The 24,327-nt window shown below is 45.7% G+C and overlaps 1 protein-coding gene across 7 annotated transcripts in view; it reads left to right on the forward strand.

Moving 5' to 3' along the window:
• MEIS1 (Meis homeobox 1) overlaps positions 1-24,327 on the forward strand; it is a 165,498-nt gene that overhangs the window by 97,597 nt on the left and 43,574 nt on the right. For all 7 annotated transcript variants that reach the window (XM_038551459.1, XM_038551464.1, XM_038551463.1 and 4 more), the window contains one exon: positions 13,731-13,807. In XM_038551459.1, the coding sequence (XP_038407387.1) occupies positions 13,731-13,807 (77 nt within the window). The remainder of the gene's footprint in view (positions 1-13,730; positions 13,808-24,327) is intronic.

A 24,327-nucleotide genomic window follows, 5' to 3' on the forward strand; every position in this document is an offset into this window, starting at 1 on the left:
TATTACTAAAACAATTTGAAGTTTTTAGGGTGGGTTTTTTTTTTCCTTAAGGGGAAATTCTCTTTAGTTTGATTGTAAGATAAGAGTTTTGTTGTTAACCAAGATAAAGTATAGTGCTGAATAATCTCTTAAATTAAAAATTGAAGTGTATGTTACAGAGAATAGACATAATTAAATAGCTCAGACTACAATGGGTGAAGAGAAAAGAGTTTTCATGAAAATTAGCTTAGTAAAGGTAAATTGCATTTGAATCTTAACTTCAGATCTGGGTGCGCTGCTATTTGGCATATGTTGAATTGATAATGCCTGTGTGTTAAAGAATTCTGATTGTTTCTTTTGCCTCTCTCACAGCTTATAAAAATGCAAGCAGACCCACCTAATGAATATTAATAGGAATGATGTCTAGATAACACATAAACCCCCTGGATCTGTGGACTTTGGATGGAGTAGTCAGAGAGGATTTCTGTGGTTTTATTTAATACCAAATTTACATACTTTTAAAGAATAAACATCATCTTAATATTTTAATATCAATATTCCAAAGTGGAGATTTTGGTGAAATAAAAAGCTTAATTTTCCTTCCCTGAACATATTCACCAAGGTCTACATTTTAAGAGACAGGAAACTGTTAGCTAAAAAAGAAATTAACTTAATCCCCCTTCATTAAGTTCCAGTCTTTTTTTGTTACTTAGAGACAAGTAATAATTATACCCGCAGCAATGCAAAGCATGTTTTACACTTTTGTTATACAAAAGAACTGCAGTTGTTAAGGTGACAGCAAAAGAAAATGAGAACATTGATAAATACTGATATATATATATATATATTTTTTTTTTTCCCCCCCTAAATCTTCCCTGACTCTTGAAAGTAAATCTCACTCAGGTGTCTGAGCGGCATTTTAATTCATTAACAGCAAAAATTACACATGTGATTTTAGAAGATGTCAATCAAGTAGCTAAACAATATTTTCCCGGCTAAGGTTATAAACACAGCAGCTAAGTGGGTGGAAGAGATCGAAAATGACTATACGTCTCGGTTCTTTTAGCAAGCATAAAAGGTGGGTATTTTGTTTTCAAGCTGGTATTTTTTTGGGGGATGGAACTTTTAGCACATACACAGTAAATCTCAGCAGTGTATATTATTTGAAGCACATGTGCTCTCTCTCTCCCTCTCTCTCTTGCTCTCCCCCCACCCCCCCTGCTTCTCTTTGACATTTGAAAAGACTTTTAAAATTTTAGCTTTACAAAAGGAGGGGGGAATCATTAAAATGTAGTTTGTACCATTAGATTCCATTATTTGTCATCTTTATGGCTGTTCTATAGTTTTCCCCGCACCTTTAATGGTAAGCTTGGTCAGGAGAGGTGAGCGGGAATGTGCACATCCTTGGCTGCGGAGCTGCTGACAGTGTCTGCTAGCTGGGCTTCCATCCACGTCCCTGTAGATTTTAATGTCCCCACAGACTGCTGGCAGCCTGCTTCCAGCTGTGGCAGGCATGATGCAGTGAATTGCTTTTGAATGTTCTTTACTCAAATAGGCAGTAATTACAAGCTTAAAGAGGTTTAGTGGTCCAGTAAACTACATAATCACCCCTGAATTAGCCCGGGCTCATCAGTCGCAGTCCAGCAAGCTCGAGGCTGCTGTTTGTATGCAGCCTTGATCACATAGCAACCTGATCAGCAGGTGTGGAACAGCCAGCGTCCCCCATAAACACAACTGTCTACTGGGGACAATGATCTCTAATGAGATGAGGCTACACCATCACTGTAATTTAAGTGGGAAAATTAGCACGAAGAATGAGAACCGGTTCCAGGGGTCTTTAGTCATATTGGGAGCGGCACGAAACCTTCCTCTCGCTCTCCCTCTCTCTCCCCGTCTCTATACTCCGACTCTCAAAAATCTCCTCAGCAGATACACCATTTGTGCTTCTACCTTATGGACGCTTTCTCCTTTATGCACGGATTTTTCCTGGACGTTTAATGCCGGACGGGGCGTCCGTAAGAGCAACAATGATCACTGATTACCGTCAACAGACTCATTCCGAATATGGTGTCATTGTGTCTCATCCTCCTTGTCTTTTCCCTTAATGGTTTTGAAACCTCTTTACTTTTATCTTATTTATTTATTTATTTATTTATTTATTTATTTATTTATTTATTTATTGTGTTTTTAAAGTGGAAAAGTGTTCTTCAGGTTGGGGATAGGTCTGCCCTTAGCTGGCATGCTCTCTGAAAGAGTAGAGATGAGCTGCATGTGGATTGGAAAAGATCCTCACTTCCTTGGAGTTTATTACAATAATAATAAAAAAAATCAGTCGTGAACTTCTTTCCCTCCCCCGACTCCACCCATTAGAAAAAAGGCCCAGGATGGTGTGCCATTGTTTTGTTTTATCTTTATGTCAGGGTGACATTCTTGGGAAAGTGGTCTCCTTTATCCTTCCTTCAGTCCTGTGCTGAGCTCCAGAAGATGGAGAACTTGAATTTCATCACCTCCCAGTGGGAGTGGGAAGGGAACTTTTGCGACAAATAAGCCCGATGAGAACAGCATTGGGTGGATTCTGGAGAAACTTTGGGGGGGAAATTATAGTTAAGAAAGACTTACTAGGATAACCCAATAATTAGGAGCGTGGGCTGCAGAACTAGACTGCCTAGGGCTCCATCCACATTGCAAGTAGGATACGCCGTGCCTCAGCTTCCTCATCCCTTACATAAAGGAAAAAACACCTCGTAGGCTTGTTATACGGATTAAATGAGTGAATACTTGCAAACCATTGAGAACATTGCCTAGCACGGAGTAAGCACTATGTAGACAGCACTTAAATAAAGTAAATAAAAGCAGCAATGGTTTGGGGTTTCTAGGACTGAGTGAGAAGGATGCGTACTTATTGAGAGAAGGCTGCTGGTTTTCTGGTGTTTACCTGAAGCCATCTACTTATAAATGCTGGTTGAGGCATTGGGGGTGTCTCTGACTTCAATCGCACTCGTTCATTCATACAACGAATATTTATTGGGCACACAGAATTGTGAGCTACCCGCACCGTGAATGAGAATAGCATTTGTATGTTTTTATTAGTAACCTCCTAAAATGTAATGATTTCCACATGTAATTTGACTCACCTTTGATTAAGAATCACATAAGGAATGAAAGCAATTAGGAAAAAAGACCTCACAAACCCCCAAACAGACACAACAACTTATTTCAAAGGAGACAATTAAAAAATATATATTTTATTTATTTATTTGAGAGAGAGAAAGAGAGAGAGGGAGCAGGGGAGAGCGGCAGAGGGAGAAGCAGACTCTCCGCGGAGCAGGGACCGCGGGATCGTGACCTGAGAGCCCAAGGCTGACGCTTCACCCACTGAGCCGCCCAGGCGCCCCCAAAGCAGACAATTTAAGGTATATTGTCATGGGGTTGTATGGAATAGCAGGCATTCCTTGTGCACAGGGCACCCCCGGCCCTGTATCCATAAGCCATGTTACAGACACGAATAAAGTGAGAGATGTATTCATTCCACTGAGTTTTGTATCTTGTAGCCAAATCTATGATCGCTTCCATTAACAGGACCGAGTTGTAGAAAGAAAAGACATAGACACACCTGAGTATAGTAGCTTGGTCATAACGTAGTGATCATCCTGTACATTCACGATTAACTCATCGTGGAGGAGTGGGACTGCTGCACCGTCACTTAAAATACAGAATAGTGGGGCGCCCGGGGGGCTCAGCGGTTGAGCACCTGCCTTCGGCTCAGGGTGTGAACCTGGGGTCCCGGGATCGAGTCCCATGTCGGGCTTCCTGCATGGAGCCTGCTTCTCCCTCTGCCTGTGTCTCTGCCTCTCTCTCTGGGTCTCTCATGAATAAATAAATAAAATCTTTAAAGATAGGTAGATAGATAGATAGGTAGGTAGGTAGGTAGGTAGATAGATAGATAGGTGATAGATAAAATACAGGGTAGTTTGGGAGTGAGTCTTCCCAGCTTGTACATCCCACCACATTGGTGGCGACCAAGTTTCAGATCCCAGCTCTACTTCCGACCAGCTGTGTGCACTTGAGAACGTCATCCGTGCGTTCTGTGCCCGAGTCTCCCCATCTGTGAAATGGGCATAATAGTTGTGCCTGCCTCCTGAGGTTAGGAAGGATCACGTGTAAAACATTTGGAACAGTGCCTGGCACATCCTCAGTCCCTAATTCCTGTTATCATTACGGCTTCTCTTACGAATACTGCTGAGCTATTCAACAAAATCCCTTCGTATGGATGCTGGAAGGAACACGTGGGATAAGGTTGTGGGGAGTCCCCTTTCACCCCAGGGCTCCAGCTCCGCCCCTCAGTGTTTGCCTCCGGGGCAGAGGCAGTGGGCGCACGGGCGGGGGTGGTGAGTGGCCGAAAAGCAGCTCTGTCCTGGTTCACAGCTGTTGGAATGCAGAGAAGCCTTCGGTCACTGTTGGCCACAGTTAAGAACTTAGGTCATCCCAGGGCGTGACCCCGGGGTCCTGGGATCGAGTCCCACATCGGGCTCCCCGCCGGGAGCCTGCTTCTCCCTCTGCCTGTGTCTCTGCCTCTGGGTGTCTCTCATGAATAAATAAAGAAAATCTAAAAAAAAAAAAAAGAAAGAAAGAAAGAAAGAAAGAAAGAAAGAAAGAAAGAAAGAAAGAAAGAAAAAGAAAGAAAACAGAACTTAGTTCATGCTCCATTATGTATTTGGTTTTAAGATATAGCTTAAAATAGGGGATGGAGACTGGGACGGGACATCCGTGGGAGTACAGCCAGGTGGAAAAACTCAGGGGAGGGCAGACCTGGCCCGAGAACTAAGTTGCTAAGAGCGATCGTGCATGTGTGTGGGTGCGTGTGTGTGTGTGTGTGGGTGTTTGACCCAGCCAAACCTCAGCTTCCGCACCTGTGAAATGGAGCCAAGCGTAGTCCCCACTCATCGGGGTTGCCAAGAGCGCAGACATGACCCACGTAACGTGTCTGTCCTTCCTACAAACAGTAAGGGCTCAAATGAGCTGTGATTTAAAATGATTTGAAGGGGGCCCCAAAGTGAAGCATGACTTTTCTCCCCATCCCCCGCAAAACCCCTGCTCCTCCCACTATGTTTCTCTTTTTTTAAAAAAAAAAAATTGTATTTGAGAGAAAGAGAGAGTGAGCACAGCAGGGGGAGGGGCAGAGGGAGAAGCAGACTCCCCGCCGAGTAGGGTGCGGCTTATGGGGCTGGATCCCAGGACCTGGGATCATGACCGGAGCCAAAGGCAGATGCTTACCAAGACTGAGCCACCCAGGCGCCCCCCCACCCTGTTTTTCTTATTGGCCTTTTTGTGTTTCCTTTTATAGCCATGGTCTTCTACCAAGAGAATCAATATTCAGGGAGTTCATTAATAATCATAACTATTCAAAATAATTTTAGCACTCTTCATGAATTTTAATACTTTTAGGAGGAGGGTATAAGTAATTGCTAATTTACAGTCTAAATTTTATGCTTTAATGCATATCCTTAAAAATCCTCCCGAAACATATATAGAGAGACATATAGCTACTAGGGAATAGATCTAAAACATTGTCACTGTTGTAGAATTGCAAACAACTTTTAAAAAAAATCCTCCGTGCGAAGGACTGTGAAATCCCAAATATATAAGCATTTGGGGTTTTTGTTGTTGTTAGTGTTTTGATTTTATAGTTATTTGATATTTACAAGAAAGTAAAAGGTCAGCGAGATGAGACAGGCAAGGTAGTGGCCTCTGGGCCTCTTACAGTGGACTGGAAAGCAACGTTTTCAATGCCGTGTGTCATCCAGGTAGCCTCATCAGTGCAAAAGTAAAGATCGCTGTGAAATATCTTCCAACTTTTCCTTCCACGCTTCTGTCATTTCCACGAGATGATAAGATGGAGTTTGGAGATTCCCACCTGACTTCCCCACTTGCCTCGCCCCACCAGCAACTTCCTACAGCTGCTCCTGGAGAGACCAGAAATCAGAGGGGCTGTCTGGAAAATGGCTTGACGAGGCTTCGAGAGAAAGCCAGGGCGAGCAATCAGTGGCGCACATTTCATCGGAGCAGCGAGGCAATCGAGGCGCGTTGGTGGAGAATTAAAAAAGCAGGTCGAAGTCCTGTGACTTCACTGATGATGCTCCAAACACTCTTGGCTTCTTAGCCAGTCCCGGGCAGCAGCACCGGTTCTTCTTTTGATTCCAGCAAGAGTGAGGATGCAGGACTCCACTACTATGCATTCAGGCTATGTTCTTCCCACTGCACGATGCCCTGCTTTTGTAATGCAAATGGGAGGCACAAAGTGTCTCTTTGATAATGTGCAGTCAAAAGACAAAAAAGCATTCACTGAAACAGTAAAACTAATTCATAAAGCTGAAAGACAATAGGGAAGCATTATGGATTTTTTTTTTTTTTAAGGAAAAAAGTATCCTGGATCAACGTAATTGTCACAGTGTAAAGCTATTCATAGTCAATGCAGAAGGGGAACAGGGCTGCAAGTTTACTTAAACTGGGAGAAGTTTCTGGAGGCCAACAGAAATTCTATCAAGCAAATACAAATATATTTGGTTAGCAAGTCTCCTCCGCTGCTCTTCGGAGAGGTCAGATCTATAGCTATATAGCTAGTTGTTTTGATTTAGACCCACCGTGTTCCCTTAGTGTCAAAAACCCCATAGAAGTTTTAAAAGAACACAGAGATCTAATGGTTAAAAGCCATATGGTAGCTTTTTTTTTTTTTTTTTTTTTTTTACTTTCAAGGGAGTATCTCTCCATCACATACCAGAGTTTAGCTCAAGGTCAACTTATATTAATGCATTAAACCTAGCTGTGGGGGAGGCAAAAGGGCTAGAGGAAGAAGAATAAAAGAAGTCCCAAAATTGTTCTTCCGACATTATTCAGCCAAGCAACAGAGAGCATCGCCTGGATAAGGGATACATTGCACAGTCGCCGTCATTCGTCCTCTTAGACGGGCTCCCACGGTACCCAGGCCCATACCTTTTAAAGTATAGCATGTAACATTTTGCTTGGAAAATTGCTTCCACCTCTATTGCTTTGTTATAGCTGTTTCTGCAGTTTCGGTACAGAGGCAGTTGTGTGTCACAAGAAATTACTAATCTGAGGCTTGAGCAGGGGCAGCGTAGCCTTCCATTATCTCACCAGCGAGCTCTGTACAGGATTATTTTCAAATTTTCTGCGGCCATTACAATGTGCTGTTGGAGTGGGCGAGGCAGGGAGGGAGGGGAGGTTATTGAAACTCGGTTACCAGGGCAGATAAGATAAAGTTCATCACCGTCTTGGCATCCACCTTTGCAGTCAGGGGTGGAAAATTTGATGAAAGGCGTACATTTGGTCAAGGATATCGTTAAGATAGAAGACTGGACATTTTCCATCTGTGTGTGTCCCGAAGAGTTGGGTTTTTTTTTTCTTTCTTTTCTTTCTTTTCTTTCTTTTGTTTTTTTTTTTTAATTTTTTTTTATTATTTATTTATGATAGTCACAGAGAGAGAGAGAGGCAGAGACACAGGCAGAGGGAGAAACAGGCTCCATGTACCAGGAGCCCGACGTGGGACTCGATCCCGGTCTCCAGGATCACGCCCTGGGCCAAAGGCAGGCACTAAACCGCTGAGCCACCCAGGGATCCCTCTTTTCTTTCTTTTGCCGCAGATGCTCATCTGCAACTGTCTGCTCGATTGTTTAAGTAAATAAGTGTCCTTCCAAGGTGCTGTAAACGTGCAAACACCAGCTAGCCGGCCTCCCAACCCCTCGTCCCATCCCAACCTCAAGAAATAAAAATTGGAATTGCGCACAGGGATAACTTTCTTCAGCACATTGCCATTTTCTTTCTGTCGCTTCTATTCTTTGGGGCCGATCCAGTGACAGTTCCGACTTCACTTTCACGTGAGCTATCTTTAGGTCTCCTTGGGCCGGTCTTTAACCACTTGGGCTACCCAGACCCCACCCTCCAGGGAGCGGGCGATTCCTCGAAGGCGCTAGGCTGCAATCCCTGCTCCACTGGGCCATTATTCCGAGTTGCCCCGGAGAGCCAGCCTCGCAGGAAGGGGGGGCACACTGTTTGTATTTCCGCAGGACAGGGGAGTCTTACTCCCCGGGGAGAAGTCGGGGCGGCGATTCTCAAAATCAGGATGCTGGTGTCGGGAGTTCCTCCTGCGGCTGGGGTTGCGCTGCCCCCAGGCCGCTTCTTTTCCCACGGAGCCCAGCGTTGCCCCTCTCCCCAGCGAGGCCAGCCTAGGACACGTGTGCAGGTTTAGGGCTGGAAAGGAGGGTCAGCTTTACCCTGACATAATCACTCTTTTATGGCTTTCACTCATTCCCGAGGTGTTAATGCAGATCAAATGGGAAACACTCGGGAAAGAACCCTTGCAGCTACTGCCCTGCCTCGCTGTCCCGTCTCAATCGTTAATTCCGATTGTAAGATCTAAAGGTAATTTTGTTTGCTCTCTTAATGCGTTGCAGTTCTCCCAGTGGCCCCTGCATATCCTTTCTCAAATTCCCATCTTGATCAATTGTTTGCAAATAATTAAGCTTTTAAGAGATAATGGCATGAGGCTAATGTACACAACAAAGGCGAGGTCTCCTGTCACTACCTATTGGACTGTGGTCAAATTTGCTTTGATATCCCAAAGTGATTAGGTTGATTGGTGTATCTGGCAAGTGCAAGCCCTCTTCCCTTCCTGAGCACCTACCGAGCTTTCTTAAACTAGTGTCCTTGCCGTTAACAGCAAAGGTGTTCAGGAGAACGGCCCGCGGTGACCTAGGCTCTCCGTTGCAATGGTTTGGAATGAATTTCCCATTTTTCTTCCTAAAAAATGGCACTTCTCTTCATCTCTTTTGTAAAATGATGTCTACCTTTGCCCCTCTTACAGCCTCACGCGCCCTGTGGGCATAACGCAACAGGATTTTGAATGTTGTTACAGCAGCCTTGCTCGTGGCATGTTGGGTTTTTGTCAAGTCATTTTTTCTCTCAGTCTACAAAGGAATTACTCATACTGTCCACAAAAAGCTTATTTAGGGAAAGATGCATAGGATTTGAGATACTTAAAGATACGGGATTTCAGTTAAAAGCTTGCTTCTTTGTGAATTTTTGGCTGACTGTGGATTAGCTACCTGAAGTCATGGCTTTCATGTGATTCTAGCAATTATGGATTTTTTTTTTTCAGGGAATTAAAAGTTTGTGGGACACCCAGGCCAAGAACTATGAGAAAAAGAAAGAATTCAATCTCTGTACCATAGACGAGGGTTTAGGGAATTTTGTTGACACCTTCTTCCCCACCCCACCCCCTTACCAACGACCAGATTATTGTGACATTTAATTTCATCTCAGGCTCATTCATTTTTATTAAAAAAAAATATATCCTGAATGACTAAGAATTGTTTAATGGAGACAGAGTGCTGGGTCTCCATAGCTTGAGGCTGCCTAGCAATTATGCTGCATGAAATTAGACACAGTTTGTTCCAATTACTTAAAATCAGATCACATGAAAAGTGACAGAGGGAAAAAAAAAAGGCTAGAACTTTCTCATTTTATGATATTTAAATTATGAAACCAGAAACTGCATGATGTGAGGAAACAACCTAAACTTGCGCTGAAATTTTGAGGGCCATCGATTGCTCTTTGAAGCTGTAATGATTCAGGTAATTTTAATGACCCAGAGAGAATTTCCCTGACACCACCTGCATAAATAAAACGTGAGTTCCATTTGCTTTGTAAGAATGGTTGTAAAACTTACTCACAAACAGGCATGCAGAAATACTCTTGAAAACACAGCACAAATAAGCGACTGTGACAATTCTCAATTTTCAAAGCAACTAAAGGTAAATGGCATAAATATTAATTTTTATCCAGTTGTGGTCATAAGATTAAGACACAACTAACAAGACAGGGCAAAAGGTATTGCCATCCCGCCACGGTGAAGAGAGACTGTTGACGTATTTATTAATTCTGTTGAAAATCACGGAGCTTTCCACAGGACCTGAGACACTGTAAGCAAATTACAGAAGACGTTAGAGACTGGAAACGACTTGCATACGTGTCTACGACTCTATATGGCAAGGAGGGCCCACAGCTGGGTGCTGAGGTTGGCATATCTCAAAATCAGGCTCTTAATGGGTAACCTTTAACTTTGATGGATCTTAAGCTCCAGATGACCAAGTTGAGAATTAGAAAAGTTGTCCCGTGTTTGAAATCTCAGAGCAAGTGAAGAGCAGGCACCGTGTATATCATCCGATAGGGTCGTGTAGACCATCTATGGCGTTCTCTGACTAGTGTAGACGTAGAACCTCTACATATCAAGCCTTACCTGTTCGTAGGCTGAGAGCTGCATGTGGTTCGCCTTGTGCGGCAAACCTTTGTGCAGCAGGAGCTTGTGTTTTAAACCCCAGGGCAGAGAATTGCTCTCAGCTCAGCATCCAGTCATGAGATGTTGCCTGTGATGAGTGGCTTTATGTCGAGCAGAGTGATTGTCACCTGTGGTCTTAGCCTATTATGAAGCTTATCTAGCGTCATTTGAGGAGTGGGTTGACATCACCATAAGGAATGGAGTCGGGAAAGTAGCACCGTGGATCTCAAATTGGATTGTGCGCACTTCCTGTGGGCTATCAATGTTGCATCCGAGTGGGGGGCGTCTGCGCGTCGTGGCCGGACGTCCTGCAGCCTCCTTCTCAGCTTCACGAATATTCCCTGGTTTCCTGCCACGCGCCGGGCTGGCCCTGAGCGTAATGAATGAGAAAGTCACGGACTTGGGAGCCACTCCACGGGCAAGAAGAGCCCCAAGGGGCCCAACTCAGAAGAGCAGGTGCTTTCAGAGAGCGATGCTCAGGCCTTGGGGAAAACGGCAAAGACCCACGTGAGAGCCGTCAGGTGGGCCGGTGGGCGCCGCCTGGGTGAGGCTTGGCCTTCTGTGTGGGGATGAGAACGGGACGCAGGAGTGGGGACCAGGGTGGTGTGTGGGGAGAACAGGACGCAGCAGCGTGGGGCGGGGGTGCACGGGAAGCGTGGGGCTGGGGTGCACAGGAGGCCACGGAGCCCCAGGCGTGCCAGGCTGATGTGTGGGAGAACAGGACATGTTCTGTCCAGCAGTGTGGGGCTGGGGTGCACAGGAGGCCATGGAGCCCAAGGGGGTGCCGGGCTGGTGTATGGAGAGAACAGGACGGAGCAACGTGGGGCCGGGGTGCATGGGAGGCCGCAGAGCCCCAGGGGTGCCGGGCTGGTGTGTGGGGAGAACAGGACACAGCAGTGTGGGGCGGGGGTACACGGGAGGCCACGGAGCCCCGAGGGGGACCAGGATGGTGTGTGGGGAGAACAGGACGCAGCAGCATGGGGTGGGGCTGCACAAGAGGCATGGAGCCCCGGGGCGGGGGGCCAGGCTGGTGTGTTTGGAAAACAGGATGCAGCAGCGTGGGGCCGGGGTGCACAGGAGGCTGCGGAGCCCCAGGGGTGCCGGGCTGGTGTGTGGAGAGAACAGGATGCAGCAGCATGGGGCCGGGATGCACAGGAGGTGTGGGGCCAGGGTGCACAGGAGGCTGCGGAGCCCCGAGAGGGGGACGAGGGTGGTGTGTGGGGAGAACAGGACGCAGCAGCGTGGGGCAAGGGCACATGGGAAGCGTGGGGCTGGGGTGCACAGGAGGCATGGGGCCGGGGTGCACAGGAGGCTGTGGAGCCCCAGGAGTGCCAGGCTGATGTGTGGGAGAACAGGATGCAGCAGTGTGGGGCGGGGGTGCACGGGAAGCTGCAGAGCCGGGGGGGGGGGACCAGGGTGGTGTGTGGGGAGAACAGGACGCAGCAGCGTGGGGTGGGGGTGCACGGGAGGCATGGAGCCGGGGTGCACAGGAGGCTGTGGAGCCCCGGGGAAGGACCAGGGTGGTGTGTGGGGAGAACAGGACGCAGCAGCGTGGGGCGGGGGTGCACAGGATGCCACGGAGCCCCGGGGAGTGGGGGGTGGCCTGTCTGGACAGCGGCCTGGACGGGCTGAGCAGGCAGGAGAAGGAAGGCCAGGAAAGGCGCTGGCTACGTCTGTGGGTCGGGGTGAGGCTTCGACCCCGAAGGGAAGGGGAAACACCACCGAGACGTGGGCTGCCCCCCATGTCTTTCCCTGGCCAGTTTCCTCACCTGTGAGACGGGAGGGACAATAGATTCCATTTATGTCCCTCGAAGGGATATAATGGGGATTAATTACCATCCTGTCTGTAATATACTTGGAGCTCTTTAGAGAAAGGCACTATATTCCATGAAAGCAAAGCCTTATTCTAATTGTGTATTTATTGATTAAGTGACAATCAAAGTCAATACTTATGGGAAAAATTGCTACCTCTCTGCTCTCCACAAACGAATCCCACGTGCACGGATACAGAACATATTTAAACTTACATATAAGAGCATTAAAGTGGTCATTAACGAGACTTCTTAGCATCTAATCAGACATTATTAATGAGATTAAAAGCCATGTTAATTAACATTCAATAGACCAGAATTTAGTTTCCAACGGCACAGATAGTTCAGTTGAGAGTTGAGGGTGCCCTCTCGCATTCACACGGGAATAGAGCGTTGACTATCGGAACGATTTTTGTCTTGGGAGAATTTATTGGGATGCAGCGTTTGAAGCAAGTCAACGTGTCCATCGATGGGTACCATGTCCCAGGCTCCAGAAATGTGTGTTTCAGATTCAGATATAGTTCATTACGGAACAAAAAGTTTTTGTGCCAAAACCAATTTCTGTAGAATTCCAAACATTCTTTCAAGAGGGTATGAATTTCATTCTATTATCTAATCCTGTAATACTTTTTTATCCACTCTAACTCATGAGGAACATGGCCGGACTTGTTCCTAGCATGCAAAATATGCTGGTCTTTGACCTTGTACTGGCCTGTGTTCAGAATCCCAGCATGTGTTGACATTCAGATATGGAAACCAACTTTGGTTGAATGTCATTTGTTTGCGTTTCAGAAGAGCTACAATGATCAGTGGTTAAAAAAAAAAATACACCCACTTTAATTTTGATGTTTGCATCTGGCAATATGGTGTTTTGGAAGGGAAATGGCATGCTCAGCAAAGTGCTTCATACTGGGGACCTCAGCTAAGGTGGTTGGTCCACATGGTTCAGCTTTCGGAGTCCGTGGCTCGACGAAAATAGTACACCAAGGTGATAATACTTCCATGTCATGGAAAAGGGCTTGTCCTTATTTTAATCCTATACAATACAGTGAAGATCATACCAAACTTCCTGTGTTTGCAACAAATAAACCTTTAAAGGATAAACTCAGTATCAAGGTTCTGCAAGTATCCTAAGTAGCTATTTATACACTTCACTAATCTTTGTAATTGGCTTGTCTTTTACTGCCATTAATTAGATGATGTAGTATTCCATTAATAAGAGGGACACACCTCAGCATTTTTACCTTTAATTATAGACTTCACTAGACACTTAGGCTATTGACAAAATAGCCTATATGTTGCCTGAAATATATATATATATATTTATATATAAATATTTTTATTTATATATAAAATAAACATATTTTTATTTATATGTAAAAATATATATTTATTTATAAAAGTATTTTATAATGGGGAAGTATACTTTTATATATAAATATATATATATATATATTTTTTTTTTTACAGAGCATATGTGTTTATTATTGAATCCCTAGCCCCTAGCATTGCACCTGACATGTGATGTGCACTATACTATCTGCCCAAAGTATATGCGCACACACTTACCTTTTTTGGTTCTCTTTCAGCATCCTTACCCTTCTGAAGAACAGAAAAAGCAGTTGGCACAAGACACGGGACTCACCATCCTTCAAGTGAACAATTGGTAAGTAATTTGGCTTTGCGTTTACACACAATCTGCTTCCCCCTCTGGCAACCTGCAGCTAATGTTTTGCATTGAGAAGACACACCCAGTTGTTGCTGTTTTCCCTGGTGGCTTGCGATCCAGAGGTGAAAATAAACGGTTGACTGATAGGTGAGAGCACTTGCCGGCCTGGGAGAAACCCGACACACACACACACACACACACACACACACACACACCAACACTGCATTGCTTTCCATCCGAATCTTAGGCATAGTGTAAATAAGTCTTTAATTCACGTTCACCGTGGCTCCAGAAATGGCTTTTTACCCCCCCCCCCCACCTTTAGGATAATCGATAGAAAGAATGGTATCATCCTATTTTCTGTGGAACAAGAAAATCCACCATCACATATCAGCCAGGTCTTAAATTCAGTGAATAACTAACTGCCGTTATTTTGTTGGGGCTGAGCACTCGAGGATAGTCTCCCGTTGCCTCCTATCTTCCGTTCCATGGAAAAAGAGATATTATTTATGTCTCCACTTTGAAGCTATTCAAAACCCGATGTATCTCCGGGCTGTGCAAAACTGTTTCTAAATAAATGTGTAAATTCCTGATTTGGGGGAAGCTGAGATTCCGTACCAAGTACCAGCCAACAGTCTTCTGACAACGTGCGGCGGTATGGCAATGAGGCTTTGGGGAAGTATGATTTATTACCCTTTGTGAGTGTGCTGAAAGCCAGGTTCATATAATCACCCGGAGCTAGTGTCATATTTGAAGGGTATCGAAATCCAATATCCTCTCAAACTGAGTGTATCTAATTAATTGTCCTAATATTTTTAGATTAGTGTTTATGATGGGGAAACCCTATCCTCTTTGAAGTAAAACCCAGAAAGGGCCCACAGCCTGGTTGGGGAAAGGGGAGAGCGGGGAATGCCAGTTGGCAGACAGAAGTATTTCTTTCTGTTCAATAAGTGTCAAAGATTAATATTACCGAATCTCTGATTACATGGCCTAATCCATTTTGGTGAATAAATTTGTTCTCGATGTCCATTGCACCTACATTAACAGACCCTTCTCTGTTAGAGAGCCTGGGAGCCTTTGGGAGAGATTCCAGATATATTAAACCCCATTACAGAAAATGTAATTTCTGTCAATATAATCCCATGTATTCTTCAATTTAGTATTTTAGAGATAACAAGCTACTTACAATATATTTGCCTTTGGAGGATTAATTCACAAAGTGCACTATCTGCAAGACACAGACAGACTCACATAAGCATAGCTTGTAAGGGTTATCAATTTCGACGACCTGACCGCAGCCTCGGGAGATCAATTTTTGCAGGCCTTTTTAGTCGAGTGGCTGGGGAGCCAAGGGAGCCATACCGTCCCTCCGTGTGCCGCTGGGAGCGTGTCACTGCCGAGGATTTGTGTCGGCCTGTGTACCTGCTGTTGTATCTTAATTCTCGAGACTGTTGATGCTGTATATTTGCACTTAGGCTTCAGGTCCTCCTGGACGAAGTTTATAGGGTAGAACATCAATTTTGCGTGCACGTCTGAATTCAGGTGTCTTTTCAAGGTTAAACCGATGGTGTGATTTTATTTTTATTTTACTTATTTATTTTTTTAAAATGTGGGGGGGGGGGGGTTGGTGCGATTTTAATACAACGGAGGCGACGCTAATGTTATTTCCCTGGGAAATGTTCCCATCGGAGGGCCACGGAGCGACAGGGCCAGCCCTGCTTAAGGAAGGCCCGAGCGCTGCCGCCAGGTGATGTGTCTCGCACTCGCCATCGCCCTTCCCCTCGCCCTTCAGGGTGGCTAGCAAACTCCCTCCTACACGTTGTTGCCAGAGCACAGATCCCCGTGCAACTTGCCTTCCCGAGGCGGACACACTTGAGGGATCTTGCCTGTGGACGCCTGGGCAGGCAGGCACTCCTGGGACTCCAAACTGTATGCGGTTGTCACTCTCCTGGCTTCTGTGCGGTGGTCAGAAAGCAACTTCCTCTGTTTTGCAAGTAGAAGAGGAAAAAGGGACCTTAAAAGAGTCCTAACACTTTCCAAAGTTTTATATGCAGGCGTACCACAAACTTCCCGCTGACACTCAGTCCTGCGCAGGTGCGTGAACACAAACCACGTTGACATGATTCTGTGCTCACCTGGCGCTGTGTCCTGTCCCAGTGTCCTTCTGCACGCAGTAGGAAGTGGCTTTGGCTGGCACTTCATCGTTTCGTATTCGGCCACTGTTTCAGCTCTAACAGCTACGTGGTAGAGAATTTCCCCGTAACTAAATAAAAGTTGTCAGAGAGATTGTTTCTCCCACATTTGGTGAATGATGATGTTCCTGTGTCTGATTTAAGTTTCTAATGGTTTATTAATTTTCATCCAAACCGTCAACTTTTAAGGAGCTGATAATAAGGGCACCCGGGTGGCTCAGCGGTTGAGTGTCTGCCTTTGGCCCAGGGCGTGACCCCGGGGTCCCGGGATCGAGTCCCGCGTCGGGCTCCCCTCAAGGAGCCTGCTTCCCCCTTTGCCTGTGTCTTTGCCTCTCTCTCCCTCTCTCCCTGTGTCTCTCATAAATAAGTAAATAAAATCTTAAAAAAAAAAAAAAAGAGCTGATAATAGATTTTTTTTTTTTTTTTGGCTTTGGGTAGGAAATAGGTTGCAAACATGGGGAAACCCAGATGGTACTGTATGAAAACCGGAGGTGTCAGAGCATCTTAAATTGTGGCATGCTTGAAGACTAATGGCAGCATAACCACTAAAGGCTTTTCATTTCACTTTACCAGGATAAAAAATTACACAAAGCTTTGTTGGGAGCTTGTAAAACATTCTTCCCGTATTGAGCGTCAAGCCCAAGTTACTTCCTTCTGGAAAGCATAATTAAAAGAAAGTCCTCATTACTATTTTGACATGTCCCCTTCACTCCATTTAGCCACAGCATTAAAAAATGTGTGTCTTCCTTCTTGGATTTCTCAAAACTTGTTAACACACATGTACATTTTGTAGGAACTGTGAGTCACTGTTGAAGATATTTAATGAAATGCTGAAGGGCAGGTTGGGTGTAGATCAGTCATAATTATTGGCAGCGACATAACGTATCGACGTACGCAAAGTGAAAGTGAAAAACATAGACTCGTGTCTAGCTGTTTGCTTGTCACAGAAAACCCAGGCCGCTGCAGCTCCAAGTGAGGTTTTGGCTGAAAACTAGAGGAGCAAAGTTTGATGTGTTGCAAAGGCTGGTTCATTCCACCCCCGAGTGGATCCTCCACTTCCCTAATTGCCCTGAAGGGTACGAACTACAGGCTGTGGCCAGCGAAGGCCAAGGCAGATGGGATCCAGGGGGAGAAGAGACAATGGGGAGAATTTAAGTGGAACATAACAAGACAGGCTTGATTAATTAAAAGAAAATCTGCATTAAAAGAAATAGCTCTTGTAGCTCAGATGTTAGATCTGCTCGTCAGAATGAAACACAGAGAGGAGGAACCCTCGCACGGTGGCTAACGGTGCGTATAGGGCCCGGGCCCAGGGATGGAAGGTGAACTGTATTAGATGAGACATCGGAGGATGAGTCTATGCCGACGCCTTTTTGAGAATCGAGGCAATTGTGCAAATAATTTGGGTGAAAACATTTTTACCTTAATTGTTTAAGTATCTGAGGCCACTGCCTGTTTTGCAAAAAGCGACTTCCATAACTCACTGCCTTAATAAACATTTTGATCTAGCGGTCAACTTAGACGTAAGAGCGCAGTAATGTCTGAACTACAGTACGTGCCCTGCATTCGTGTGTTCTTCTTCCTTTGCTTTCTCACCCCCAATTATGGTCCGATATCCCAAAATGAGAAATAATGGCCTTTGGGACTTTTGCCTTTTGGTCTTTCCATTGTTGTGGCCGTGAAAATTATTTCCCTTATGTCAGCTGTGCCAACATATTACTGATAGGTTGAACGTTTCAGGCATTTGGGCAGAAACATCTTAAATTCTGAGACGGTTATTTAGATCTTTAACGACGTAGGTAGGACTTTACAGAAAACACATAAACCCAAAGCCAGTACTCGGTTCTTTTTTTCTCCCGAATGCACCGACTTTATTTTTAGGCTTGGAGACGTGAGCGTGGAATGGCCCGCCTTCTATGTTTTCACCGCCACGTTACAGACCTGGGCCTTCCACATGATGCAGACTTGGGCCTGCGCTTGTGTCTTCCTTGCCGGGTGCCTCAGACACATTCTTCCTCTGCAGAGTTCTAGCCTAGGGTGTATTGAATGAATTTTTACAGTTTCCTTGTTTACTACTACTCATCCAGACAGTTAACATTAAGGCCTAATGTTAAATGATTATTTCTTTATGCTCTGAGAAGGCGATACGGATCTTAGGTGCAAAACCCATAGTGTATGTGAAATTCAGTACGTATGCAGAAAGAAAAAAAAAATCACTCTCTATCAGTTGGGTGCATGAAATTCCAGGGAGCATCCTGACATCCGAGGTGACACTTTGCAGAACTATCACAGCTCTACCGTCCTCGGATTTAGTACATATACCAGATTTTCCTAGTTACTTCATTTACTACCTTCAAAACTGCGAAGCATTCAGGCATCACTTCCCATTTATTACCAGTGGGGGCAGCGGGGGCGGGGGGGTGGCGGGGAGTATGTTATCCTTAGAGATTTATGCCGGTGGCAGGTAAAAAAATGTAAACTTATTTAGAAAAAAATAGGATCTCCCTTATAATAAACAGATTCAACTGTTAAAGGTCAGGTTTCTTTCTGAGTTATGGTAATAATGTAGCAAATACTTTTATGAGTAATCAAAGATTCTCTAAATACAGGTACCTGTGTCGATGTAAATGTTAAAACATTCACAAATTATCCTTTCAACTTCTGTGATCTAAAAATCAATAGGGGGTCACCGGGTTTCATAGAATTGCTCTGCTTTTTCTTCCAACATAATTTAATAATACATTTTACAGATGTTGTTTAAACATTAGGCACAGATTGTTTTGTCAATAAAGCTAAACAGAGGCATGACACAAAAGCAAGGAAAACAGATGTAAAAAACAGTGCACCATGCAAGAAGCACTGGGTCATTTGTTTGCTATTCAACTGCAAAATGAAAGTGCAGGGTGTATAGTGATTTTCCTGGCCCAGAAACCACCTAGGGATGAAACAACTTCACACACAAAAGGTAATTTTATTAAGCAGGTGGTTTAACTTTTTCCCTCGAGAATTTCCGTGTAACCTACATTTAAGGTAGACTTCCTAATTGATCAAGGGAGTAACAGGTGCAGTATTTTTGAAAGGAGAAGGAGAAGTAGACTAACTCTCCAGCATGTTTCGGAGTGGCTTGTTGTTCTCCGAGTCCCAGTTAATTGCTACGCTTTTCACCTGGAGCGTCAATTCTAATAATATTAGCTTTACGGGCACTGACTGTGGGCTTTAGATTACAGCAATCGGTAACACTCACGAGATAAAATACCGTCTAGTTGCTCATAAGAAAAAATATCGAAATCAGTCAAAAAAAAAATGTCTAGCTTGCATATTGCCTGAGACAAGGCTGGCGGGGTGCCAGCCGGGCAGGGTGTTGTTGGGAAAGCCCAGCAAACAGCTCGCAAGGAAGGGAGCTGGGAATCTAGAAACCTTCAGGTATTGTCATGTCAGGGAGTCTTAGGAGTTCAACAGAGACGCCGCTTCTGGCTGCAGAGTCTAAAAGTTTCCAGCCAACAGCCCCCTTTGAAAATATGACTCCACAGTCGGCTAAGCGTCCTTTGTTGTGTGTGCATTTACAGCAGAAATTTTTTTTTAATTTTTATTTTTTTAATTTTTAAAATATTTTATTTATTTATTTATTCATGAGAATCAGAAAGAGAGAGAGAGAGGCAGAGACACGGGCAGAGGGAGAAGCAGGCTCCATGCACTGGGAGCCTGACGTGGGATTCGATCCCGGGACTCCAGGGTCACGCCCTGAGCCGAAGGCAGGTGCTAAACCGCTGAGCCACCGGGCGTCCCCAAAGTGGGCTTTAAAATGAAGTCTGTATGAGGCAAAGAAAGTACACTATATAACCATAAAGTAGAAAATCCAACAAGGAGATATCCCAATTGTAAGTTTTATGTACATAAACATGGAAGCAGCCAAATGCATGAAATAGTAGTAACAGACATAAAGGAACTAATCTATGGGGGACAAGGATATGTTAATAGATGATCTAAACAGAAAAGCAAGGAGACAATGTGTTTGGATGAATGGCACAGTGGAACGCGTGGATTTAACAGCCTATCCAAGGGCAGAGGAGGAGGGAGGTGCGGGCTGCGGGCCGTGGCTCTGGAAGGCTGCAGGGTGGGGGCAAGCGCTGTGTGTCCCCGGGCAGCGTTCAGAGCAGTTCTGAGTCTTCGGGACCACACCAAGGTGTGAGGCCTACGGGCCACCTGCCACCTGCTCGAGTACCTGAGGACCACGCCCAGGCGGGGGGGGGGGCTGTGGCTCAGGGAGGGGGCGAGTTTATCCCCCACGAGCCTCCTGGTGATGCCTTTCTGGGCCGCGACACCGGGCGGTGGGGGTGGTGGTGATCCACCTTGAACCAGGGCAGCAGGACTCGCCGCCGGGCCTGACGAAGCCAGACTAGCTGTTTTCGGGGTCGCGGTGCAATTACCTGGTCTGAGAAATGGGAAGAACCTGGCCGCGTGTGGTGCAAGCTGTTAGAGCAGGACCCGGGGACGAGCGGGCACCCAGGGTCCCAGGCTGAGCCACCAGCACCCCCGGAGCCTCATGACCGCATGCAACTCACACGGGGCTAGGAAGGGACGCGCTGAGCCGCAGCATCTCGGGTGTCTTCCCCACGCCTCGTCCGCTGACACGCGTGTCCTTGACCCGGTCGCTGTGTGTCCGCGGGCCACAGCTTCCTCTGCTGCGGTGCACGGGAGGGACCCACCGGTGGGACCGCGTCCCCCCACCCCGCCGGCCTATGCTGGCCTGCCCGAGCCTGCGATCCACCCAGAAGCACCGAGAAGCACCGAGAAGCGAGGCGATCGCTGCAAAACTGCCTCCGCCTGGGCCTAGGGCCGGGCGTCGGGGAGACAACCCCGGGTCCTCCGCATACAGAGAAATACAGGGAAATTCATTTAAAAAGTCGCTCTTTTTCCTTCATCTTAAATAAGCAGATCAAGCAACCGTAAAATAAAAACTGGGTTGAAATTAAACATTATCACAAGACACGAACAACATGTGTGCTGTCATTGTCGGATTCATAATAAAGATAAATCAGTCGTCTTGAGCAGTGCGCTCGGAGCCTGTGAAGGGCATGACAGATAAGAGGCTTGAAATTTCTGAAGTTGCTGTGCAGCAAAGTTTGGCTTTTCCCCAGGCATCCCATCTTTTTCCCCCGTAATTTCGTAGGTGACGAACTTTTCCAGCGGGTGCATTAATAACCTAGAAGTAATGGGTTGTCAGGTGTCAGTTAGATAAGATTAAGCCTCATCCGTGCGCCTCCTCGCGGGGGGCTTGCAGGTCAGGAGAAGGTTCTGGGCGGCGTGGCTGCCTCGCGCCCCGCCCGCGCCCCGTGGCGCTGCTCCCCGAGGCCTGGCACCTGCTCCGGACTCGCACCCGGCGCGGCCGCGGGCCTGGGGCCCCGACTGTGCGCGACAAGGGCTCACATGTCCCAGCCGCCTCCTTCCTGTAGACTGATTGATTCCAGGGTTTCAGACGTTCCTGTCTTGTCCTGGGAGGGAGCCCCGCAAGGGGCCAGGGCCTCGGCTGAGAGGGCCGGCGAGGCCCTAGGCGTTCCGAGGTTCCTAGCGAGTCCGGTGTAGGTCTCTTCTTGTCAAATGGGTCTTAAGTGTGTTTACATAAGTTTGCCTTTCTGGTATTTTCTGCTTGCACAGACCTGATCGCCACCGATCCTGTGTCCCCGTTGCTGAGGCTGGGCCCGGGGGGTGGCCGCTGAGCCCCGAAGGGCCACCGAGCTGTGCGCACAGACCGCTCCGCCCTCTCTTACCTCCTCAGCACCTCCCTTCAGGCTGCACCCGCCTAAAGCAAACGGCAGTCCTGAGTGGTTAAAAAAAAAAATCAGCCCAAAATATATTTTAAAAAGGAAGGGGGGTGCAAATGTTGCCTCCTGGTTGCATAAAACCAATTCTCTCAAAGGGCGGGGAGGAAATGTTTCTGGGGGAAACGTCCTCTGGGATGTGTGGGCCCCGTGGCTCCCGTGTGTGAATGCCCAGAGTTTTGGGTAGACGCTTAGATTTTTGCTTTGCTTCCTTCTTGATTTTTAGGGGGAAAGGGAACATTAACAGCCGACCAGCCAACCAGACGGTAACCTCCAACAGCGCGATGCCTGTACCTCTGGCAGGACAGGGCTCTCCCTCTCACCATGGATGCTTCCCTTTTTACTTCTATTCTTACGAGGCTTTTAAGCCTGACCCAGGAGTATGGGAAATAATGAATTACTATCCCGGGCTCTTGACACTTGAACAATAACAAATAAACAACAACAACAACAAAAAAACCCTTAATCTGTCACCATCCTTGAGAGCTCTTCTTTCCCTCTTTACCCTCTTAACCAATGTGACTAAAGGACCTCATGCCTCCCGAGATGCTATTTGATGGCTGGAGAAGGGAAAAGACCTTTGGTTTCCCAAACACCACTTTTTCAAGGCCGGTGGGGAATTAGTGGTCTTGGGTTCTAAATGTAATTCAGCTTTAAAAAAAGAAAAAGAAAAAAGAAAAAGAAAGGATTTCCTGTCATTGGAGAGACCTGGCTTAATGTTGATAAAATCACTATATTTTAAGATTCGTAGATTGCCTAAGGATGGAAGTCAAACGCACTGTGATTGAAAAATACGTGTATTTAAGTTTCCAGTGCTTTCTACCCTAGGATGCTGGTTTGAGTGTAAATCAGTCGTTTTGAGAGTTGTCGTCCACTTGCGGGGTTTGTTGGCCTCTATCCCTTGAACATCTGCTATGGTTGACTTTATTTGATTCCTACTTTGGGTCAGAGTTCATATGTGCTTGGAAAGGGCAGGGAGTAGGGGATGTTGAAAAAGCACATGGAAAGAACTGGACATGTCCAAAGACGTCAGATCTCAGCTCCCAAGGCTGGTCACCTGGCAGTCCTGTTTACAAAAAGGAGAGTACAAGAGGTTATGGCAGAGATTCCCACCCTTAGGGCCAAGTAGTGGGGGCTGAGCAGGACTAGGGGCCAGAAGAGGCATATCGAAATCCTTTTGAGTGAACGTAGTATAAAAGAGCCTATCGGGAATTAACTTTTTATTTCGGTCGTGCTGTTTAAGATTCCAAATAACAAAGGGATATGAGATTTTGAAGTTTATGAAAAGGGAGCCTGGATTAAAATTTTAGGAACACTATGTTGCAGAAAGTCAGAGCCCAAGTCCTGGATGGGATTTTTTTTTTTTTAAGATTTTATTTATTTATTCATGAGAGACACAGAGAGAGAGGCAGAGACACAGGCAGAGGGAGAGGGAGAAACAGGCTCCATGCAGGGAGCCTGATGTGGGACTCGATCCCGGGACCCCGGGATCACACCCTGAGCTGAAAGCAGACGCTCCACCACTGAGCCACCCGGGCATCCTGACCTGGATGGGATTTTATGCATCATTTGACAGATGGGGCTCAGGGCTTTACAATGTGAAGCTGCTAATTAGAGGCAAGGATGGGGCCGATTTCCTTGTTCAGCACCTCTTCCTTTCTACCATTACGGATTTATTATTAACAGATTTATTAAGATACAACTCACATACCATGAAGTTCACCCATCTAAATTGTACAACTCAAAAAAAAAAAAAAAAGCGAACAACTCAATGGTTTTTAGTATATTCCACAGATACTGTGTAACTGTCGCCATAATCAATTCTAGAACATTTTTACTACCTGGGAAAGAAGCCCTGTAGGGGCCCCTGTGTGGCTCAGTCCATTGAGCATCCAACTCTTGATTTTGGCTCTGGTCATGATCTCAGGGTCTTGAGATTGAGCTCCCACATTCGGCTCCACGTTCAGCGGGGTGTCAGCTCAAGATTCTCTCTCTCTCCCACTGCCCTTTCACTCCCGCTCACTCTATCTCTCAAAAACATCCTTAAATATATATATATATAATATATTTATATATAAATGTATTATATATATAAGTAATAAATTTATATATTTTATATATAAATAAAATAAATATATTTATATATTTTATAAATAAATATAAATATATAAATATTTATAATATTATTATATATTTATATATAAAACATATATATTATATATATATATAAACCCTGTTCCCTTTAGCTATTGCTCCTCCCACACTTCCACCCCTCATGCTCCGTCTTTAATGATCTACCTACTATCCTGGACATTTCCCATCGATGTGATCATGTAAACATGTAGCCTTTAGGGACTGGCTCCTTTCACTCCGCGTATTATTTTCAAGGTTCATGAATGTAGCAGGTAGCGGTGCTAGGCTCCCCTTTGTGGCTGAGGAAGGTTCCCTTGTCGAGACAGACGCCGTTTTGTTTATCCATTCATCAGTTGCTGCGCATTTGGGTTGT

Source organism: Canis lupus, chromosome 10, assembly GCF_011100685.1.
Source record: "Canis lupus familiaris isolate Mischka breed German Shepherd chromosome 10, alternate assembly UU_Cfam_GSD_1.0, whole genome shotgun sequence".
In the NCBI taxonomy this organism is placed as follows: Eukaryota; Metazoa; Chordata; class Mammalia; order Carnivora; family Canidae; genus Canis; species Canis lupus.